Here is a 20,479-nt window from a genome sequence, read left to right on the forward strand (position 1 = left end):
TCAAAGTCATAAAAATGACAAAAATAGATCATGTGTGTTTATTGCTATGATAGATTATATGTTAGATTTCGACATACCATATTTAAATTCTCCTGTAATATGATATATACTGGACATTAATGATGTTCTAGTCTCCTGTTCCAAAAGCACTTCCGGTTTCAGTCTTTTCTGTTTTTTTTATTCTTACATATATAATAAAATCTTAAAGATATTTGTTTAACATTTTGATTTGGATATACAGTAATTATTAAGTTGGTTGTGTTTTGTTTAAACGTTTCTGTAGTGTGAAAAACTGAAACAGAAAGTGCTTCTGGACCAGCGATCAGAGTTGTTTACGTCATTGTATATCAGAAGCTGGCGTTTGAAAACATGGTTTTAAAACGTCCTTCCTCAGTCAATATTAAAGATTAATTAGTTACATTATTTCACGTAGAAAACAGAACATAAAAAAGCTGGGTTTTCACAGACTGGTTCACATACTTGCAGTAAAAAATAATCAGTGAATCACGATCAGAGGAAAGAAGTAAATGACAAAAAAGAACAAATCACACGCGAGGTAAATTGCATCAAAGGCGGGGCTTGAGTTTAAAGGGATACTTCAGCCAAGAAACAAAATGTCCCCATGTTTTACTCACCCTCAGGGCATCCTAACCGAATATGACTTTCTTCTTGAAGAATAATGCAGTCTGAGTTACTGTATAATACCACCTATCCTTTTTCTTCCAAGCGGTAAAAAGGGAGTGAATGGGGGGCAATTTTTTGAAGCTCCAAAAAGTGCATCCATTGATCAAAGAACTGCTCGATACGGCTCCGTGGTCTTAACAAAGGTCTTCTGAAGCGAATCGATGCGTTTGTTTAAGAGAAATATCCACATTGACAGCGCTATTAACGATAATGTTTAGTTTCCTTTATCCCTTGGCTGCGCGTGAACCAGAGGCTTGTTTTTCTGGCAAATGACGGTGACGAAAGCTCCCGCACAGAGGAGACGGAATCCTATTAGAACAAAATGAAAAATGCAGCGTTCGTCACTGGAACTTTCGGCACGCCTGCGTCATTTGTCAGAAAAACAAGGCTCTGGTTCACGCGCAGGCGAGGGATAACGGAAGTTAGACCTTATCGTTAATAGCGTAACATGGGGAACTTTTGCTTATAAAGTATCCCTTTAAGACCAACGTAAACAAACACTTATTTTAGTCCCATTTCTAACATTATTAAAAACTAAATAATACATGAGTTGGAATGAAAAAAACAAGTTATTTTGCTCACTGAAGGTATGGTACAGAAAAAAACAGGGTATAATAATAACAAAGGTTTCATATGGGAGGCGTGTATAAATACAGCTCCAGAAAAAAACAAGACACCTACTTTTTTTCATTTATTTTTCACATGCTTATGCCACTCTCTGCTCAAACTCTGTGGCCTTCATTGATTATTCCATTAGGAAGTGAAGGGAGCAAATAAGAGATTGTACTGACTCTCTGAAAATAAACAGTGCTTTTCAGTGTACTGCATTCTGGACATGTACATGCTTCACAAGGGCAGGAGCCAAGACCTTCACCCTCTGGAACGCTTTCGTTTTGAGCAACGGACGACCTGTTCCTTGCTGTGAAGACCGTTCTCTTGACGCTTAATCTCCTTTCATTTTCAATCTAATCCAAACAAACCGAACGCCATCTGACAACAACGTAGCTGCGTCCAAGTCACCCGCAGGGAGGATCAAACTGGCAGCTCAACTAGTCTGAATTCCAAGGGAGTATTCTCCGCTGTTGAGAAAAGACTTCAAGTCTTGCTGAACATGCAGTCGGATAAAAAAGGGTCAGCAACGACGATGCTTTTGAGGCCCGACGTCTACGGCAGGTCTATCTCACCAGTATTATTGTGAAAATTCAGGTAGCTCCCATCAGCCCCTACAGCATCACATCACTTAATGAAATGAACTCCCGGGCTGTCGCTGAAGCAGGCCCGGCCCGCCTCTGTTGACTTATCAGGAGGAAAGCAAGCCCTAATGGGGTTCGCTGATTAGATAGCCACACTGATAATATGACTGATTGGGTTAGACAGGCTCGGCTGAAAAGTGGTGCAGGGGTTAGGAACTCATCACCTAGCAACAGTATGCCACAGCTCAAGGCAGACCGCATAAAAGTCAACCAGCTCTTTAATGTAAATGCATTCATTTGCAAGAGTCGGCTTGCTTCTGCCGCTAATGTACAGCTGGATATACGATATGGGATATGGATGCCATCTGGCTGATTTCTCTTTTTAATGCATTATTATTCAAAACAAACGACATTTCTAGATGACACCGGTTAAAGGAACAGTTTTCTCACCCTCATGTAGTTCCAATCCTGCATGCTGTTACTACCGTGAAACACTACAAAAGATTTATTGAGGAATTGTTCACACAACGGCAGTACATAGTGACCACGTCTTTTGCCAAAAAGCATAAAAAACATTGGTCTGTTATTTAAGGTATTATAAGGCTTCTTGTGAAGATTCTTTCAAATTGTTCCATTTCTTTACTACAGACAAAATAACATACAAGTTAGGAATGAAAAGTGGGTGATCAATCATTTCAGATTTGTTTTTTTGATTGGTGAACTATTGTTTCATGTATGGTAACTGGAAGCAGATCTTACAGCGATTCAGTGGCGACGACTCTCTCTGCCAAACCGTAGAGCGTTTCACTAGCCATGAGGACCACCAGCTGACTGAGGTGAGGACTGGGGACCTTCTCCTTCCTTTCCTCATTAGGTGCATGAGGACCTGCAGTTTCTCCTCCAGCCTCCTGCAAAACAGAGAAAACACATTCAGACAACAGATATTTACATCCTCCCTGAATGCATGTACAAGTCAAAGTTGTGGAAATGAAAATGAATAAACATATATACAACATACAGTAGAGTGGGGTCCTTAAACTAAATGTGGGATTTAAAATTCAATTGAAACCCCAAAATAAACACATTTGACTAGTTTTATTTTGTAACGAAAACTACTGCACTGTAAAACAATGTTTTTATATTTCTAGGAAACAAATCAAATTGCAACACTGACCACGTTAACTTTTGTACAACAGGTCAGATTTCATCACTTTGCATTGCTTTCTTCAAAGCATAAAATATGGTCAGATTCCTTAATCCTTCTGGAATAAAAGGCATGATCACACTTTGCACAAATTTGTAGAGTCCATGCCAGCTAAAGTGCTTTTACTCATTAAAGCAAAATGGGTATATAACAAATATAAAAAAATCTATTTTTAGAGCAGTTTTTATTTGTATTATTATTTTTGTATATATTCATATTATATTTTTATATGTAATGGTAATATTATATATGATAATAATAATAATACAATTATATATTGTATATATATTAACATAATATATATATTACGGTGGCGTATTGCTGCCACGTACATTTTATTTGTTCCACTCAATTATGTCGTTAAAACGAGATAACACGTCGTTAAAACAAGATAATATCTCGTTAAAATTAGATAATATGTTGTTTTACCGAGATAATATCTCGTTTTAACGAGATAATATCTCGTTTTAACGAAATCATTTTCTTGTTATAAAGGGATAATATGACGTCTCATAATAATTACACATTAACCTATTATGTGAAAGCGACATGTTTTTTAGATGGACATAGGTAAAATGTCATGTTTTCGAGCCACGGCCCGCTGTACGGTGCCCTATCCGTAAAAATAGGGCACAATATACTGTATTAATATATGAAGGAATTTTCTGTATTCATGTTTACAGTTGTTTTACCTGTATTTTACATTTTGCACTGCATTAAATTGCATTTTAGCATTAACAAAAATGTCCATAAAATAAAGGAAAATGTACTGGTAATTTTCTGCCAGTACTTTATCCGTTTTTTACGGGATTTCTTTTTTACAGTGTAGCCAAAATCAAGACAGCGATTTCTCTTCTGAGTTGCACTTACGGATCCAGAATATTTAATAAATGTTTGACTGACAACAAATCCAGCCTGAATACATTTCAGATGTAGTAGTTTATATCCACGAAGCTTCCCATAACGGTCTAGTTCATCAACAAGGAATAATGCCACTTCCAATGGGTCCGCTCAGCTACCACAGTGACGACCGGACCATATTTGTTGCCACGACGTACCAAATAACATTCCAGCGACTTAACTTTGTGATTCCCATATTCATCGGGATGATGAAATATTTCGTTTTAACGACATATCTCGTTATTATGACATAATTGAGTGGAAAAAATAATATGTACATGACAGAAATACGCCACCGTAATATACACTCACCTAAAGGATTATTAGGAACACCTGTTCAATTTCTCATTAATGCAATTATCTAATCAACCAATCACATGGCAGTTGCTTCAATGCATTTAGGGGTGTGGTCCTGGTCAAGACAATCTCCTGAACTCCAAACTGAATGTCAGAATGGGAAAGAAAGGTGATTTAAGCAATTTTGAGCGTGGCATGGTTGTTGGTGCCAGACGGGCCGGTCTGAGTATTTCACAATCTGCTCAGTTACTGGGATTTTCACGCACAACCATTTCTAGGGTTTACAAAGAATGGTGTGAAAAGGGAAAAACATCCAGTATGCGGCAGTCCTGTGGGCGAAAATGCCTTGTTGATGCTAGAGGTCAGAGGAGAATGGGCCGACTGATTCAAGCTGATAGAAGAGCAACTTTGACTGAAATAACCACTCGTTACAACCGAGGTATGCAGCAAAGCATTTGTGAAGCCACAACACGCACAACCTTGAGGCAGATGGGCTACAACAGCAGAAGACCCCACCGGGTACCACTCATCTCCACTACAAATAGGAAAAAGAGGCTACAATTTGCACGAGCTCACCAAAATTGGACAGTTGAAGACTGGAAAAATGTTGCCTGGTCTGATGAGTCTCGATTTCTGTTGAGACATTCAAATGGTAGAGTCAGAATTTGGCGTAAACAGAATGAGAACATGGATCCATCATGCCTTGTTACCACTGTGCAGGCTGGTGGTGGTGGTGTAATGGTGTGGGGGATGTTTTCTTGGCACACTTTAGGCCCCTTAGTGCCAATTGGGCATCGTTTAAATGCCACGGCCTACCTGAGCATTGTTTCTGACCATGTCCATCCCTTTATGACCACCATGTACCCATCCTCTAATGGCTACTTCCAGCAGGATAATGCACCATGTCACAAAGCTCGAATCATTTCAAATTGGTTTCTTGAACATGACAATGAGTTCACTGTACTAGAATGGCCCCCACAGTCACCAGATCTCAACCCGATAGAACATCTTTGGGATGTGGTGGAACGGGAGCTTCGTGCCCTGGATGTGCATCCCACAAATCTCCATCAACTGCAAGATGCTATCCTATCAATATGGGCCAACATTTCTAAAGAATGCTTTCAGCACCTTGTTGAATCAATGCCACGTAGAATTAAGGCAGTTCTGAAGGCGAAAGGGGGTCAAACACCGTATTAGTATGGTGTTCCTAATAATCCTTTAGGTGAGTGTATATATATTTTTAGATTTTATTATATTTACTCAAAAAGTAATGGTAATAATATAGTATGCAATTTGCATTAAATTAGAAAATTGCAGAATTAAAGCATTTTGACTATATGCCTGAGACCCCTGTATGTTTCGTATCTTAAAAACACATCTAAATTTCTGTTAAGTTTCTACGCAAACCAAATGTTATTTATAGGCGGTTTCATCAGATGCACGTGCATACGCGCCTGGCCCGAAGTTAACTTCCAGTCTGTTTGGATATCAGTCTGGCTAGTAATATTACAATTTATTTTATATTTTATTTATATTTTATTGTATATTAATTGTTTTAAATTAAATGAAAACTACTCAACAGTTATTGATTCTTTTCGGAGGTGTACTGGACGTTTGTTTATGTTGTTGCCACTGAAATGTCTATAGAAGATAAAAAATATCAAGGGTTTAATTATGTTCTGTCATAATAAAAAAACACTTTGACATACATTAACACAGGAGTGTCAAAGAGACTATGTGTTTGCACTGTGTTTATGCACATAACCAAAAATGCATGAACAGACTGTGCTCTGTGTTCCCTGCCAAAGCATGTGTTGTGTTTTGGAAGCCGGGTGTCAGCATGGGATGCTGGTGTTCCCCGAAGGCTTTTTAACTCGGTTACCCAGCAGGAATTTGGTTGACCATCCTCCCAAAATTCATGCTGGCCTAAGCTAGTCTTTTAAGAAGGATTTGGCCACATGCATTCCCATTTAACACCTTATCAAATATCAGATTTCCTTGATAAACTATAACCAGGTTCCTTTGCTTCATTAAAGTCTAGAAGAGAAATAACACATTTCATCAGATATTTAAACAATACACAGCAAGCCAAAAAACGTAGGAACTTGGAAAAAGCTCAGGCATCACATAATGGTAATAATCACCTCACAAAATATCAGAATTATTTTGGGGATATTGCAAAGGTGCAATGGGATTTGATCTTTGTCGCTCTATAATCATTATCAAAGCATTGTTACACTCACAATATCCTTACACAATCCATTTTCTCAATATTCAAAAAGAATTGGGAATAACGTGTAGACAACTCCCTGTGGAAGCAAGACGTGTGTTTCTGTCACCATGCATTGTTAAATGTTAATGAATTCTTGTTACTGTGAAAAAACAAAAGCTACGTTTACAATGGATCTCATTCAATAACAATTGCATTCAGGTGCTTGTCCTTGCAGAGAAAACATTTTGTGGGATTCACAACAGGTGCATACACACAAGATGTATCCCACACTCATTCTTATGTTGTGGAATCCAGATTTTTTACGTAAAGTACATTGCCGTTAATTCTTAGTATAACACACACCCACATCATCTCCATATGAGAGATTTCTGCACAACCTCTCTTTCACAGGCATTCATCATTCTTTGCAAACATATTCTTCTGCTTTCTAAATGCTCGAACACAGGTTTTACACACAGATATGTGCATCTGCGTGAATAATGACCGAGACCCATTGTTCTCATACACACTTTTTTTTTTCACAAATACATGCGTGACGTTACTGACAGAGTCCCATTGTTGTTAGACACGCATACCCAATCTGACTTACTTGTTTTACTACCACTATTTTCAGCATTTCCAGCAACCGAGAAGCCAAATTATTCAGTAAGTGTCACTTAGTCTAAATATAAATGATGCGGTGAGATGCTATAAAGCAATGAAATGTGCATTCAGGTCACTTACTGCTACCTCCAAAGTCACAACTTGGAAACCGCAAAGCAGTATTGATCTTTTGTCCAGTGCAATATGCTCAGAATGATGTGTCCACTGCACTGAAAGGATGAATGTCATGGGGTCAGAACAAACGTTCCTAAAGCACATTCGTGTTGAAGGATTTAACATGAATCTTTCATCTGATTGTTCTATAAAAAAGAGATACTGTCTGTAATGATCAGTCTTGTCCATGAAATGACCTTTACAAGACCGTGACCCGAAGGAAATGTGGTACGCTACTGTATGTCTGACGAAATGTGAAATGATAAATAAAGCCAAATAAAGGCACAGAATATTTACAGTGCCTATAAACAAATTGATGTTTGCTGTTTTACTGCATTGGATAACAGTGGACTTCTTGTCATCGTTTTGGCATTGTTAAACAAAATCTATTGTTTAAACTAGAATACGCGATACTCAATTTTTCCATCGATACCGATAGCCGATTATTCAGAGTGATATCTGCCCGATTCTGAAGATTCAATTAATAGTTCTTAACTTTCTGAATGTTATTAATTCATATAATGACTATTAACATAAAATGTCAAGATGTCTCTTAACATTTTCTATAAACGGAGCACAAATTCTTGCATTTTCCTATTGCATTCCTATATGATTGACAGGATATATTGGCTCTGATCATTGGCTGCTTTTAAAGCGGAGGTAACATGCTATTTCATGCATTCTGACTTCTTTACACTGTTAAACGTGCTGGCTTCTCAAGCTTAACATGGTCAACTTGCCAAAAAACGAGTTGAACGTGTGACGTAGTATTTCTGTGCTCGATTCAATCCGCCAGGGTTCGTATAGGTTTCTGAAAGTTTTTTTCGAACATGGATTCCCGTTTCGTAAGGGTTTTTAGTCCCTCATTGGACAATTCTCCCGGAAAACCACGCCCACGCGTCATCCAGCCAGCGTGAGAAAGAGCACGCCATCAATGCAGCTTCACTTGGCTGACGGAAGTTTAGCAGTGTTTGTTTGTTCTCTGCATTTGGGTGATGAATGTTATATAAACGGTGGATATAACGCTGGATTTGGAGACCGTTTGAAATTGATAGATGGTGCGGTCCCAGCGCTAAAAGATGCCGGAAATGAACCATAGCGGTAAGTCAACCTAAGTCATATGTTTGTGTTTTGTTGGCAATCGCCGTGTATGTGCATAATGTAAATAACATGAACTTATAGTGAATCAACAGTTATGAAGGGATCATGCGGTGATGTATTGTGTGCTCGTGCTGTAGTTCTGGCCCCCCTGCACACCTCCAGCAGCTCCTCTTTTTCCGGAAATAATCGTACAGCTGTGTCTATGAAAAATGTATCTTATCGACCGATACTGATTATTGGCCGATACACCAGTGCATCTCTAGTTTAAACTAAATATTTTGACAGGCAAATGAGAAGCTAAGTTATCAGGTGTCAGGTTTTAGTCTAAACATACAGTAAATGATCAGGTGAGATGCTATAAAATAATGAAATATGCGTTCAGGTCACTTAATGCAACATCCAAAGTTTTTGGAAATGTAAAATACAAAACACATTTGTTTACACTTTGACATGAAAGAACGGTTTCTGTTAAGCAGTGTCAAAAAGACACAAATAATCCTCTGATGTAAAACAGCAACACACAGAAACCTCCAATACTGTGAATTCTTTTTATACTGTAGACACTACAGACCTTAAAATAGACACCTTTATAACCAGCGTTCAGACTTTGCCTGTAGCCTGAAAATAATATCAAGCAGAGAAATGTAAGCTTGACAAATGTTAACCTCAAACTTTCTAGACACATCACACCTTTATTTCCAGCATTCAGCATCAGTCACTTCCCAACGGGAAATTGTTCTGTTGTGGTTCTGAGCGAGCGTGCCCCAACAGACCTGCAGAAACCTTCTCTAATCTAGTCATTTTTTCTTCTTGCAGAATTTTTCAGGCAGGGTTTGAGAGTATTCAGCACCATCTCGACACTATGATGCCTTAAAGGGATAGTTCACCCAAAAATGAAAATTCTGTCATCATTTACTTACCGTCAGATTGTTCCAAACTTCCCTTGTTCTGCTAAACACAAAGGAAGATCTTTGGAAGAATGTCAGTAACTGAACAGATCTCATCCCCCATTTACTGCCATAGCAGGGAAAATAAATACTATGGGAGTCAATGGGGGATGAGATCTGTATGGTTACTGACATTCTTCCAAATATCTTTCTTTGTGTTCAGCAGACCAAAGAAATTAATACAGGTTTGGAACAATCTGAGGGTGAGTAAATGATGACAGAACTTTCATTATTGGGTGAACTATCCCTTTAAGCCAAGAAGCCTTTCCTCCAGCAGTTCTACTCACAGGTCTGTGTTATCGGACTATTTATGGATCTGACCTTTTCAGTCTCCCCCTATGAGAGCCTTTTCAATTCCCCACTTGCCTGATCCAGGTTCCCATGTCTTTCCATTCACTTCTGATTGATAATCACTTTTCATTTTCATTTGACGTGAAGGGTTTTATTTAAAACACCTGTTAACAGACTATAAAAATATTAGATAGGGTGTGAAAGTGAATGATATTACAAAGCGGTACCCATTCAATTTGACTGTTTAGACAAAAACCCAATGCAAGTCAATGGGTAGCGCCATTGTTTGGTTACCGACATTCTTCAAAATATGCTCTTTTGTGTTCTAGAGATGAAAGAAAGTCATACAGGTTTGAAATGACAAGAGGGTGAGTATATGATGACAGAATTTTCATTTTTGGTTGAACTGTTCCTTTAAAGTAACAAATAAGCAAATATGATTCATTTAATGATTCACAGGTAAATGCTAATGGTAAAGCGAATACGGCATGACCTTTAAAGGGATGTTGTTTATCATCACAGTGACTGAATATCACATAATCAAAACAAAACGTCATATGACATTTCTGCTATGCTTTGCCAGAAGGCATGTGGCAGACTCTGAAGCCAGCTGGATGATGGTCTGACAAGACCAAAAATGAGCTTTCTGGCCATCAGGCTAAACGGCATGTTTATTGTGAGCCAAACACAGCACATCATGAGAAACACACCATCCCCATGGTGATGTCTGGTGGTGCCAGCATCATGCTGTGTGGATGCTTTTTTGCTGAGAGGTTAAAGGGTAAAAGAATGCAGCAGAATACAGGGAATTCTTGGAGGGAAACCTGATGGAGTCTGCAGAACACCTGTCACGAGGGAGAAGGCTGGTTACACAGGAATTGCTTGAAAACAACAATGTTAATGTCCTGGAAAGGCCAAGTCAGAATTCAAATCTCAATCCAGTTTTTTGTTAAGTCCACCCATAAATTTTCAAATTGGACTGAAATTGACTCAGGACCATGCAACCAGACTGAGGAGCTCTCAAAGAAAAAAAATATGGGGAAACTGCAAGGGTTATGGAAACTCTGTCAGACTCCAGTCTGCAATCGCTTCCAAAAGCGCATCTTCTAAAAATTTAAAGGTGCAGTGAACTAGGACCACAATTTTAACCCGAGCTTTTGTTATACAAGAGGGAATCGTATTCAAGCAAACATCTTGTAAGTGTCTGACCTGAAAACGCCCTTGTTACTGAGATTACAACTGTTATTGACACGAGGCTCAGCGAACGCCAGGTCCTGGAATGCACCTATCATAGATAGGTTGAACACCGCCTCCACAGAAGAATACCAACGCCTACTTCTCGAGCCCCGCCCACTGGTTCATGCATGACAGTACTGAACACAAGCTGCACGGAACCAGATAGAGCGAGTGTAAGCATCATGCCGTTAAAGATCGCAAAATATTGTGCAGTGCCTGGTTGTGGAAGAACACAGTCGCTGCATAACCTTCATTAGGATTCCGACAGTAGGAATGAGTGGTTGAAGTTCATTTTTAAAGACGTTCCAGCTCACGTGGGGAAAACATTAAGAATTTGTTCGATTCATTTCAAAGCGGATTCCTTGAACAAATCTTTGCAGAGAGACTAAAATTAAAAAGCAGTGCTGTGCCGTCAATATTGGATCCGATAGGAATGGCGCAGCAATCTTATGTGAGTAAAACATATTTGTACCATGCGTCACTATTGCTTTGTTAGAGATCGCTTGATATGCCCTGATAATATTACCTGGGGACCTCTAGTCATTTGTAATAATTGTAATCGGCATCTCTGTGATTTGGCGGGCTCATATATCATTTTTCAAGGTTTTATCCACCGTTTGCGAATAATGGAGGCTGTTTTGAAGTGCTTTGATATTATTTCTGGTGCTGGGTCATTTTGGCCGGGAGTTTGTTTATTTATCATGAAAACTATAACATTTGAGACCCGCGATCGCGGTGATCTTCTGTCCGGTTCGCGGGTCTTAAATGCGGACATGTACGGTCATATATCACTAAACACTAGGGATGTAACGATTCACCATGAGCCGGTTGAAAATCGGTTATAATGAGTGACGATTCAAATCGGTTGAGGTCTGAACTGAATCGCAATACATTTTTTGAACAGCAGGGGCCGCTATTTTCACTGCAAATCTAAACGTGGACATGGTGATATTTCTTAAATGCAAAAAAATCCAAGAAAAGCTCAGACAGTATTAGTTTGTTTATATTAAAGAGACTTTTTCTATTATTAATTTGTTATAAAATTGCAGTTTAGTTTTGTTATTTGAAATAAAACATTATTTTATTATACAAAGAAACATGAAGCATTTAAGAAATAATGCAAGGGAAGTTGTTCATTTCTAATTTGTTTCAACTCATTTTGTAAAAATAAATCGTGAATAAATCGCATCGTGAGATCAGAATCGTGACTCGCATCGCACCGTGAGCTGAGTGAATCGTTACATCCCTACTAAACACCATACAACTATAAGCTATACGAACTATACGCAAAGCCTTGCCATCACATCCGGGAAATAAGTCCGTAAATTTGAGTAAAATCACATTGCGTAACGTTACGTATCTAACCAAATTCACAGAAGGCTCCAACTAAGTCAACTACGCAAGCTGCTATCCAATCATAGCAGTGGGCGTTTACTTCCAAGTCTTCTATGCGGCCCGCCCTTAAAAACCAAGCGTTTCTCCAGCCGGCCTCAAAGCCAGGGTAGAAAATAGCCTATTACTTATTGATTTTGATGTTTTCGAATGTAAAAACCATGCGGACGTCATAAGTAGACATCAGACAATAGTATAAAACAATAAAAACGGCCAGTTCACTGCACCTTTAAGGGAGAGACTGTTTTACATTTTAAACCCTTAGAAATGTTATTTTGAAATTTAAATGTGTATCTTTTAACCCCGCCATGGAAGAGGATTTTTTTCTTAGAAGGTAAGTCCAATTTTTTTAAATTCCAGCTTTTCCAAAACAAATTCTCTTACAAATCGACTGAAAACACATCTCTTCCGTCAACAGCTGACTGATTAGTACTGACTTCTATTTCATTTCTACTCTTTCTATCCTTTAAAAAAACCTTAGCTTTGTATACAGCACTCTAAAAAAAGTCAGTAAAAATAGGGCACAATATACTGTTTTAATGTGAAGGAATTTTCCATATTCATTTTTTACAGTTGTTTTACCTGTATTTTACATTTTGCACTGCATTAAATGACATTTTAGCATTAACGGAAATGTCTGTAAAATAAAGGAAAATGTACTGGTAATTTTTTGCTGGTACTTTATCCATTTTTGACGGGATTTTTTTTACAGTGTGTGGGCTATATGATGTCATGGTTCTGCCCCACCTTGTCTTGCTTTTCTTGACCTAGTGGCAGAACCATGACAGAACCTCTTGTTTTATGTGGAGAGTGACGTTTTGTCCCTGTTGGTCTTCCCCTCTCTGGTGTGGCGTCTCTGTTCCCGCCCTTTCGTCTCCTCGTTATTGTTTGTTAATTAGTTCATGCCTCCGCGTTGCTATGTTTTGTTATGTTCCCCCACGTGGGTCTTTGTTTTGTATTGTTAGTTATTATTAAAGTCTGTCTTGTTAACCCCTTACCCGCTGTCTGCATTTGGGTCCTCTGTCCATGAATCCTTGTCTCTCACCCCAATCGTGACAATATGAGACCAGTTTTTAATGCACTTATGCTTTTTGATGTCCTTATGTTGTTCCAATTGCTTCTATTGTTTACCTCATTTGTAAGTCGCTTTGGACTAAATGTAAATGTAAATCCAAACTACAATATGGCCAAAATTACGTGGACACCCAAAAACTGGAATTTCCAAGGAATTGTTAGTTTCGTTCATTATAGAATAAATCTTCAAATAAAATGTTTACACCTCAAGTGAGTGCATATGTTTGAATGGAAACTATTTTTTTAATGCAAAATGTGCATTTTATTTCTCTCTGTTTCCATTTATCATTCTTATGCGCAATCCCAGAATCTGCATAAAAACATGGGAATGGAAATCCAGTTTACAACTTCAGACACTGATGTTGGATGATGGGGCCTGACTTGCATTCACAATTACAATTCAGTCCAATTTAAGTTGTTTAATGGGGTTCAGGTCTTGGCTTTGTGCAAGCAAGGCAAGGTCTCACACACCAGAAAAGCATTTCTTAATGGATCACATTTTGTGCACATGGGCATTGTAAAGCTAGAGAATAGCCATTCTTAAACTGCTACAACACGACACAATTCTCCAGAACGACAGCATATTAAGACATGTCTTCACCGGAATGAAGGTGTCACAGCCAAGCCAATTAATTAAAAAGAGATGTCCATATAGTTCTGGCCACACGGCGCATACATAAACAGGCAATTGTATAATTCTCTAAGCTTTCAGGACATTTTAAATATTTATGAAGTATACAGCAAAATACAAAGCTGCAAAAATGACATTGCAGAATAATAAAACATGTGCAGTTAATGCTATCCATTGAGATAATCTGTAATGAGGTTAAGATTAACATTCTGTTCCTGTTCAAAACAAACATGAAAGAAGATAATAGGATTACTAAATTTAATACCACGCATAAATTGGGGATTAAAGATGAATACATTCCCTTTGAATTCTACTCCCTAAACTTCTCTAAGACCGGAATCGCAAACGCTCTTAAAACAAAGAGTCAGTTCTATAATTGATTGAACATAAAAACTGACGTGTGAAAAAGGACCTGCAGTATAAACAGCTCTGTGAGAATGATAATAGAAAAGAAATCCCTACAGTAAATGAGCGTGTGGAAATGAGCAATGAGTAATGCCAATCAATGACTGTCACGCATCCCATTAAAAACCACATTGAGACTTTAACATTATGCTGGTCATGAAACAAAAAACACAAACTACAACTGCACTATATTCTCATGGTGTCTAGAAATGAAAGGAATAGTTCAACTAAAATGAAAATTCTTTAATCATTTACTCTTCCTCTTGTCATTTCAAACCTGTATAACTTTTTTCGGCAGAACACAAAGAAGATATTTTGAAGAATGTTGCTAACCGAACAACCGCAGTACCCATTGACTTGCATTGGGTGCCGTCGTTGTTTGGTTACCAACATTCTTCAAAATATATTATTTTGTGTTCTGCAGAAGAAAGAAAGTTATTAATTAAATTAAATTAAATGGGGACAGTTGTGATATTTATTGATGAGACATTACTATCTTTTAATAAACTGGCTTTTTAGCTTGGGGAAATCACGGAAGCCATTTTTGAAAGTTGGTAATAGGCATATCGTCGCAAACAGATGTTGCTGGATTATCTGATCAAAGTGAGAACAACTAAAGAGGGTGCAAACACCTTCACACGTTGTGATCAGCCTATTAAAATGAGGCTGAATGACATTTCACAGTTCACAGTTTCTGTGGTTATCACATTTCCACAGAATGTCTGCTATATGAAAGTTATCATCGCAGCACTCAAAGTTTTCTTACTTGAGAAGAGCGAAGTACGAGAAGCTAAGAGGATATGCAAAGGTGTGTGGGTTCAAACAGAGCCATGACAAAACCAGAAGCGCACATGACAAGTGAGCCTGCGTATAAATAGTACTTTGTATACTGCATTATCTGCATATGAATGCAACTTTGAATAAGACTTAGGATTTCGTTTAGTTCTTTCTTTCTTAATTTCTGTCTGTACGGGGCATTCGTGTGAGCAAACAACTATCAAAATATACATGACACTACAGTGTGACACTGCATTAAAAGAGATGGAAGAATCACACACAACACAAGCTCCAATAAAGGGCAAAGCATTCAGGGGGCGATTTGGGGAAAAAAAGACAATTATATAACTGTACAAAAAAAATCTTTGGGAAAGACAGTGTGCCCCCAAACAAAGGCCCACATGCTGGTAAAATGAATAATCTGAAAGCTGGAAAGTGCATGACGCACCGGGGTGCAGCTGAACACCTGTTTTATCTCCGGTCTCGTCCGGCAAAAAGCTGGAAAATTTACAAAGACAAGGACACCCTATAGTTTCTTCAGTCCCAGCTTTAAATCAGAAAACTGCAACAACAAAAAAATGTAGACATGCATTGAACATTCATCTTTAACTGTTTTTTTTAATGCCTTGCAATGTTTTTAAGACAAAAGACGCCCCTATAGACAACTAATTGCAAGTTTAGGGTGGAGCTACAGTACCTGTTATTTCAACCAATCAAAGGTTTTAAGTCAGTTTTAAATCAAAATCGCTTTTAAAACCCTTTGTTGAAAATCTGAAAATTCTAAAACAGTTCAGAAACACCATCTCCGTTCTATTAGCACTCAGGGCTGGATTGGTAATCAGGCATACCGGGCATTTTACCGGTAAGCCGATGTACTTTTTGGGCCGAAACGGACGCATGGGCCGGAGAGATGGACGGATTTAGAAGCGTGAATCGGGCACGTATGCACGGGACGCGAATGCAATTGCGAATCGGACATGTATGCAGGAAAGGCAATGACAGCAGCACAACCTACCACAACCTACCAGCCGAAGCTGGTCAAAAATGCCAGGGCCGATTTAACGTCCCAGGACCAGCCCTGTTAGCACTGATAGTTAGCAGTAGTTAAAGGGATAGTTGAAAATTCCCATTGACTTGCATTGGTTGTGTTAATACAATAGAAGTGAATGGTACCGCCATTGTTTGGTTAACATGCTTCAAAATATCTTCTTTTGTATTTTGCAGGAGAAAGAACGTCATACAGGTTGAGTAAATGATCACAACATTTTCATTTTTGGGTGAACTATCCCTTTAACAGTAGTGATTTAATAAGTCAGACCGGTCCCACCATGACTTATTACCTCATTTTTCATTACAAGTTACAATACGCTGTGCCTCATAATTGTCTTTGTAGCGTATTAGCAAGCTCTAAAGCCACTCTAATCTGAAATACTAAGGGTAAAAGGTTCCATCCAACAAATAACTGCTTTATTCAAAGAAAAAATATCAATACCTCATCTTGAGACTCTTTTTCATAGAGCTCATTGTAAATGAACCAAAGTCTGAGGCAGTGCCATCCAAAGCATGGGCTTAGGGTTTATTAAAAATGAGGAGAAAGGAGAAAAATGGAATATGATAACACACTAGCGAAAAGCAGAGCAACGGTCTAGTATTCGCCACAAATGCTTAATCTAATCTGCTTCCAGACAGTGAACAAAAAGACCAAGCGTGGGGATGGAGGAGCAAAGAATAATCAATTTCATTGTGAACACAGTTGAATTTAATTACATAGCTTTCACGTCTGAATATAAGTAGCCCAAATGTAAAGATTCAACACAACTTTTCATCTCCAACACGCAAAAATAACAGTTATGAAAAAAGACGTTTTGAGTATCTTTTCATAAAACCATCACATGATCCTGACAGATAAAGAAATATTTCAGCGCAGGCTAAACCTCTGTTAAACCCCTAGGCAACTTATTAGCAACCGTTTGCAAATGAGGGAACATAATGCCTGCCTAATTGCAATCTGCCATATTTAAAATGCTTACGAGCAATCAGTAATTGGTGATCAACCGAATGCCAACTGCTGACCTAAGCAAACTCATAATAATTCCCAGCATAAAGTGATTTAATTGACACACACTTCATCAAGTGCTTAAACAAAATTAACACACAAATACATATTTAATCAAGTATTATGCAGAAGCTCAAAGCGTCATTCTTTAGAACGTATTTTCAATATTGATTGACACACCTCATTGGGGAGCACCAAATTACTGAGCACCAGGACAAATAAAAAACCTCAATGTGACTCCAAATTTACAAAAGAGTTTAATTGTTTCTGTAGCTCAATTGGCAAAGCATTGTGCAAATGTTTTGAATATATACATATATAAATGTAATTTTACGGATTTTTTATGTTACAGTATTTTGACATATTTTTGAAATGCGGTTAAAAGTCAAATTACAGAAATAGATTGCAAATGTACAAATTGGGTGTAAAATAACATAAAACATGTAATTTTACTTAACAAAAAAGTAGCCCTAGCTACCAGAATAGTTAAGTTTTTTTTTTACATGAGCTGCATTTCCATTACCCTTCAAAATGTGTGAATTAAATTAGTGCACCGAAAATACGCACAATGAAAACACGTCAATTTTGTAAAAACTTTATATATCGCTTAAAAGTTTTCACACTCGCATGAGGTGTTTTTCTGGCATTACGATAAAGGTATATTTTGCAAAGCTGCAATGGAAACACTTTTTGTCGAATTTACAAGTCACGCGGCATACGAAAAAGTCACATGACCACTCGCGGTATGTTTGGGAGAACATTTGGAAAGATAGGATGTAAGGAATTCACATTAAAGATCAGGTATCACACGCAGTTTCTGCCAATCTCATATTAATCTTGAGTACATGTACAGTAGTATTGCATACGTTGTATCTTTGAAGAGTGTTTAGTTTGATCACATTTATAAAAGATAAACACGACCTGCCTGAGGCTGGCAGTGGGATGGCACTACAGTACGAGCACATAACAGCACAAGCACACAATTATGCACGTACGTGCCGACTGCCAACAAAACAGACATATGACTTAAGTTTCACTTACCGCGTGCAGTTCATGTCCGGCATCTTTTAGTGCTGGGACCGCACCATCTATCAGTTTCAAACGATCTCTAACTCCAGACTTATATTCAGCTTTTATATAACATCCATCACTGAAATGCCGTAAACAAACAGACACCTAAACTTCACAATCGCAAGAGTAACAAGCCAAACTTGACGCAGCGCAGACAATCTTGATGGCAGGAGGGTCTCGCTCGTCGGTTGGCGTGTGGGTGGGCTCTTTCTTTTGCCTTGCCATGCTTTTCCGGAAGAATTGCTCAATAAAAGGAACAGGATCCCTGTTACGAAACAGGGTTCCAGCCAGACCTTAAAAAAAACAAGTTGGAGTGCTGGGGGAGTGTATCAAGCACAAAAATACTACGTAATACGTCCAACTCGTTTTTTAACAAATTGACCATGTTAAGCATGAGAAGCCAGCACGTTCAACAGTGTAAAGAAGTCAGAATGCATGACATAGCATTTTGCCTCCACTTTAAGTAATATCTTATATGATGGCCCAAATGCAGGAAAACAAATGAGTGCAGTATGGATATTCATTAGGAACAGTGAGTTATTATAAAAATATATAGGAAGATATAGACATTTCTCTACACTCTTTCATCACAGTAGGTGGCACTATGCAACTCTAAAGTTGGTTCGCAACCTTCCATAAAACCTAAAAAGAAATATGGCCAGAATGACTAAAAATAAATTACAACACAAGCGCCCAAGAAATTACACTTCAGTCGCATAACATCTTTTAATGGAAACCCCGCCATTCCGCAATATTTTTAAATCAACATTTAAAAATATCGCTTAAGTTTTGCGCAAATCTGTAATGAAGTCAAAGCTGAGAATTGATACTGCATGCACAGCCCCATTTTTGGTGTCCAGTCATTATCAAAGCACTTGAAATTTGCTAGACTCTCCGCATCTTCTGTGCATTACAGTCCTTTTCAAGAGAATAACTGGTCTAAAATTTTCCGTGAATCAAGCTCTCTCTGCATTTCTCTGCACGACCCCTCCCACGTTTCATCGGCTAACAGTTCCCATCTCCCCCGCTGTTTCTCACACAGAGTGCAATGTTTCTTTTGGCCCCAGCTGACCCCCTTTCTCCACTCCTCATTTAGTCCATCACTGTTGAGCTACGAGCCCCTCTCCCATCCTCATGCCCATGCGGGTGCAAGCTGGTGTATTGTCACACAAATTAACTCATTATCTTTGTGTGTGTGTCCTGGTCTCGGCTGAGAGTAACATTGAGAGCGCTCAGCCAGTAGGACCCATCACTGTGTCTGGCTGTCACTTCGGGTTAGCTAGAGACCCAAATGGCTGTTATTTGCTCAATAAACTGCCTGTTCAAAACAGCAGCTATTTGAACTGATGAACTAGACAGATACCTTGATGAAACACAGTATATGTAGACAAAAAATCTGATATTTTTACCTACATATAGAACATCAAGATGTTTAAAAAATACAAAGGCAAAGTTGTAGCTTTAATTTAAAATGATGATTTCACAAGTTGGCATGGTTGTCATGCATGCCATGTAAGCATGGTTTGTCTTTCCATAAAACATCCATCGCACAACTGAATGGTTGCAGGCAGGTGCACTGGGCAAAGGAAATAATACACAGAAATAGAAATTCTTATTAATATAATATTCATTTATCAGGCATGTGATCAGCCAAGGACAAAAAAGAAGGAAGACCGCAACCCCAATCCCCCCCAAAAAAATTGTCTTTAATGTTACTAATTGAATGTTACATGATTAAAAACAGGAAACTGTTTGCCAAAAATAGATATACTTCACTTAGCAACACAAAAACAAACTATTATAATTTTCCAATTCCGTCTGTTCTTGACTGCTTCCCCCGGTCACGCATAAGGCGTGGGAAATGTCCTATTGGGAACTTCAACTGTGCTGAAATAGTGGGATTGTAACACCTAGTCCTATTAAGCGAATCAAATGTTTATTAGTTTAACAGTCTAAACAATATTTAATAAAATAGGTTGATGGTTTGTGCAAAAATCTTATGCTAATGTCAAATAAGATGGCATTTACAAATGGCCCTTGAGTAGTTTATACTAGGCCTACTTTAAATTTTATTGTAATCAGCAATAATTCCTTTAACAATAATTGAACAAAAAGTAAAGAATATTGTGGCCTCAAGAGACTTCCATACACAGCCACTAGATGGCGCATCTACGTCATTCATACAGCGGGCAAACGCTGCATGTTGCGGTTTTAGATCATTTAAATGTATG

The 20,479-nt window shown here is 38.2% G+C and overlaps 1 protein-coding gene across 2 annotated transcripts in view; it reads right to left on the reverse strand.

Moving 5' to 3' along the window:
* Positions 1-20,479, reverse strand: part of vps50 (VPS50 EARP/GARPII complex subunit) — a 132,660-nt gene that overhangs the window by 22,441 nt on the left and 89,740 nt on the right. For both annotated transcript variants that reach the window (XM_057354235.1, XM_057354236.1), the window contains one exon: positions 2,637-2,785. In XM_057354235.1, the coding sequence (XP_057210218.1) occupies positions 2,637-2,785 (149 nt within the window). The remainder of the gene's footprint in view (positions 1-2,636; positions 2,786-20,479) is intronic.

Source organism: Triplophysa rosa, linkage group LG16, assembly GCF_024868665.1.
Source record: "Triplophysa rosa linkage group LG16, Trosa_1v2, whole genome shotgun sequence".
Lineage (NCBI taxonomy): Eukaryota > Metazoa > Chordata > Actinopteri > Cypriniformes > Nemacheilidae > Triplophysa > Triplophysa rosa.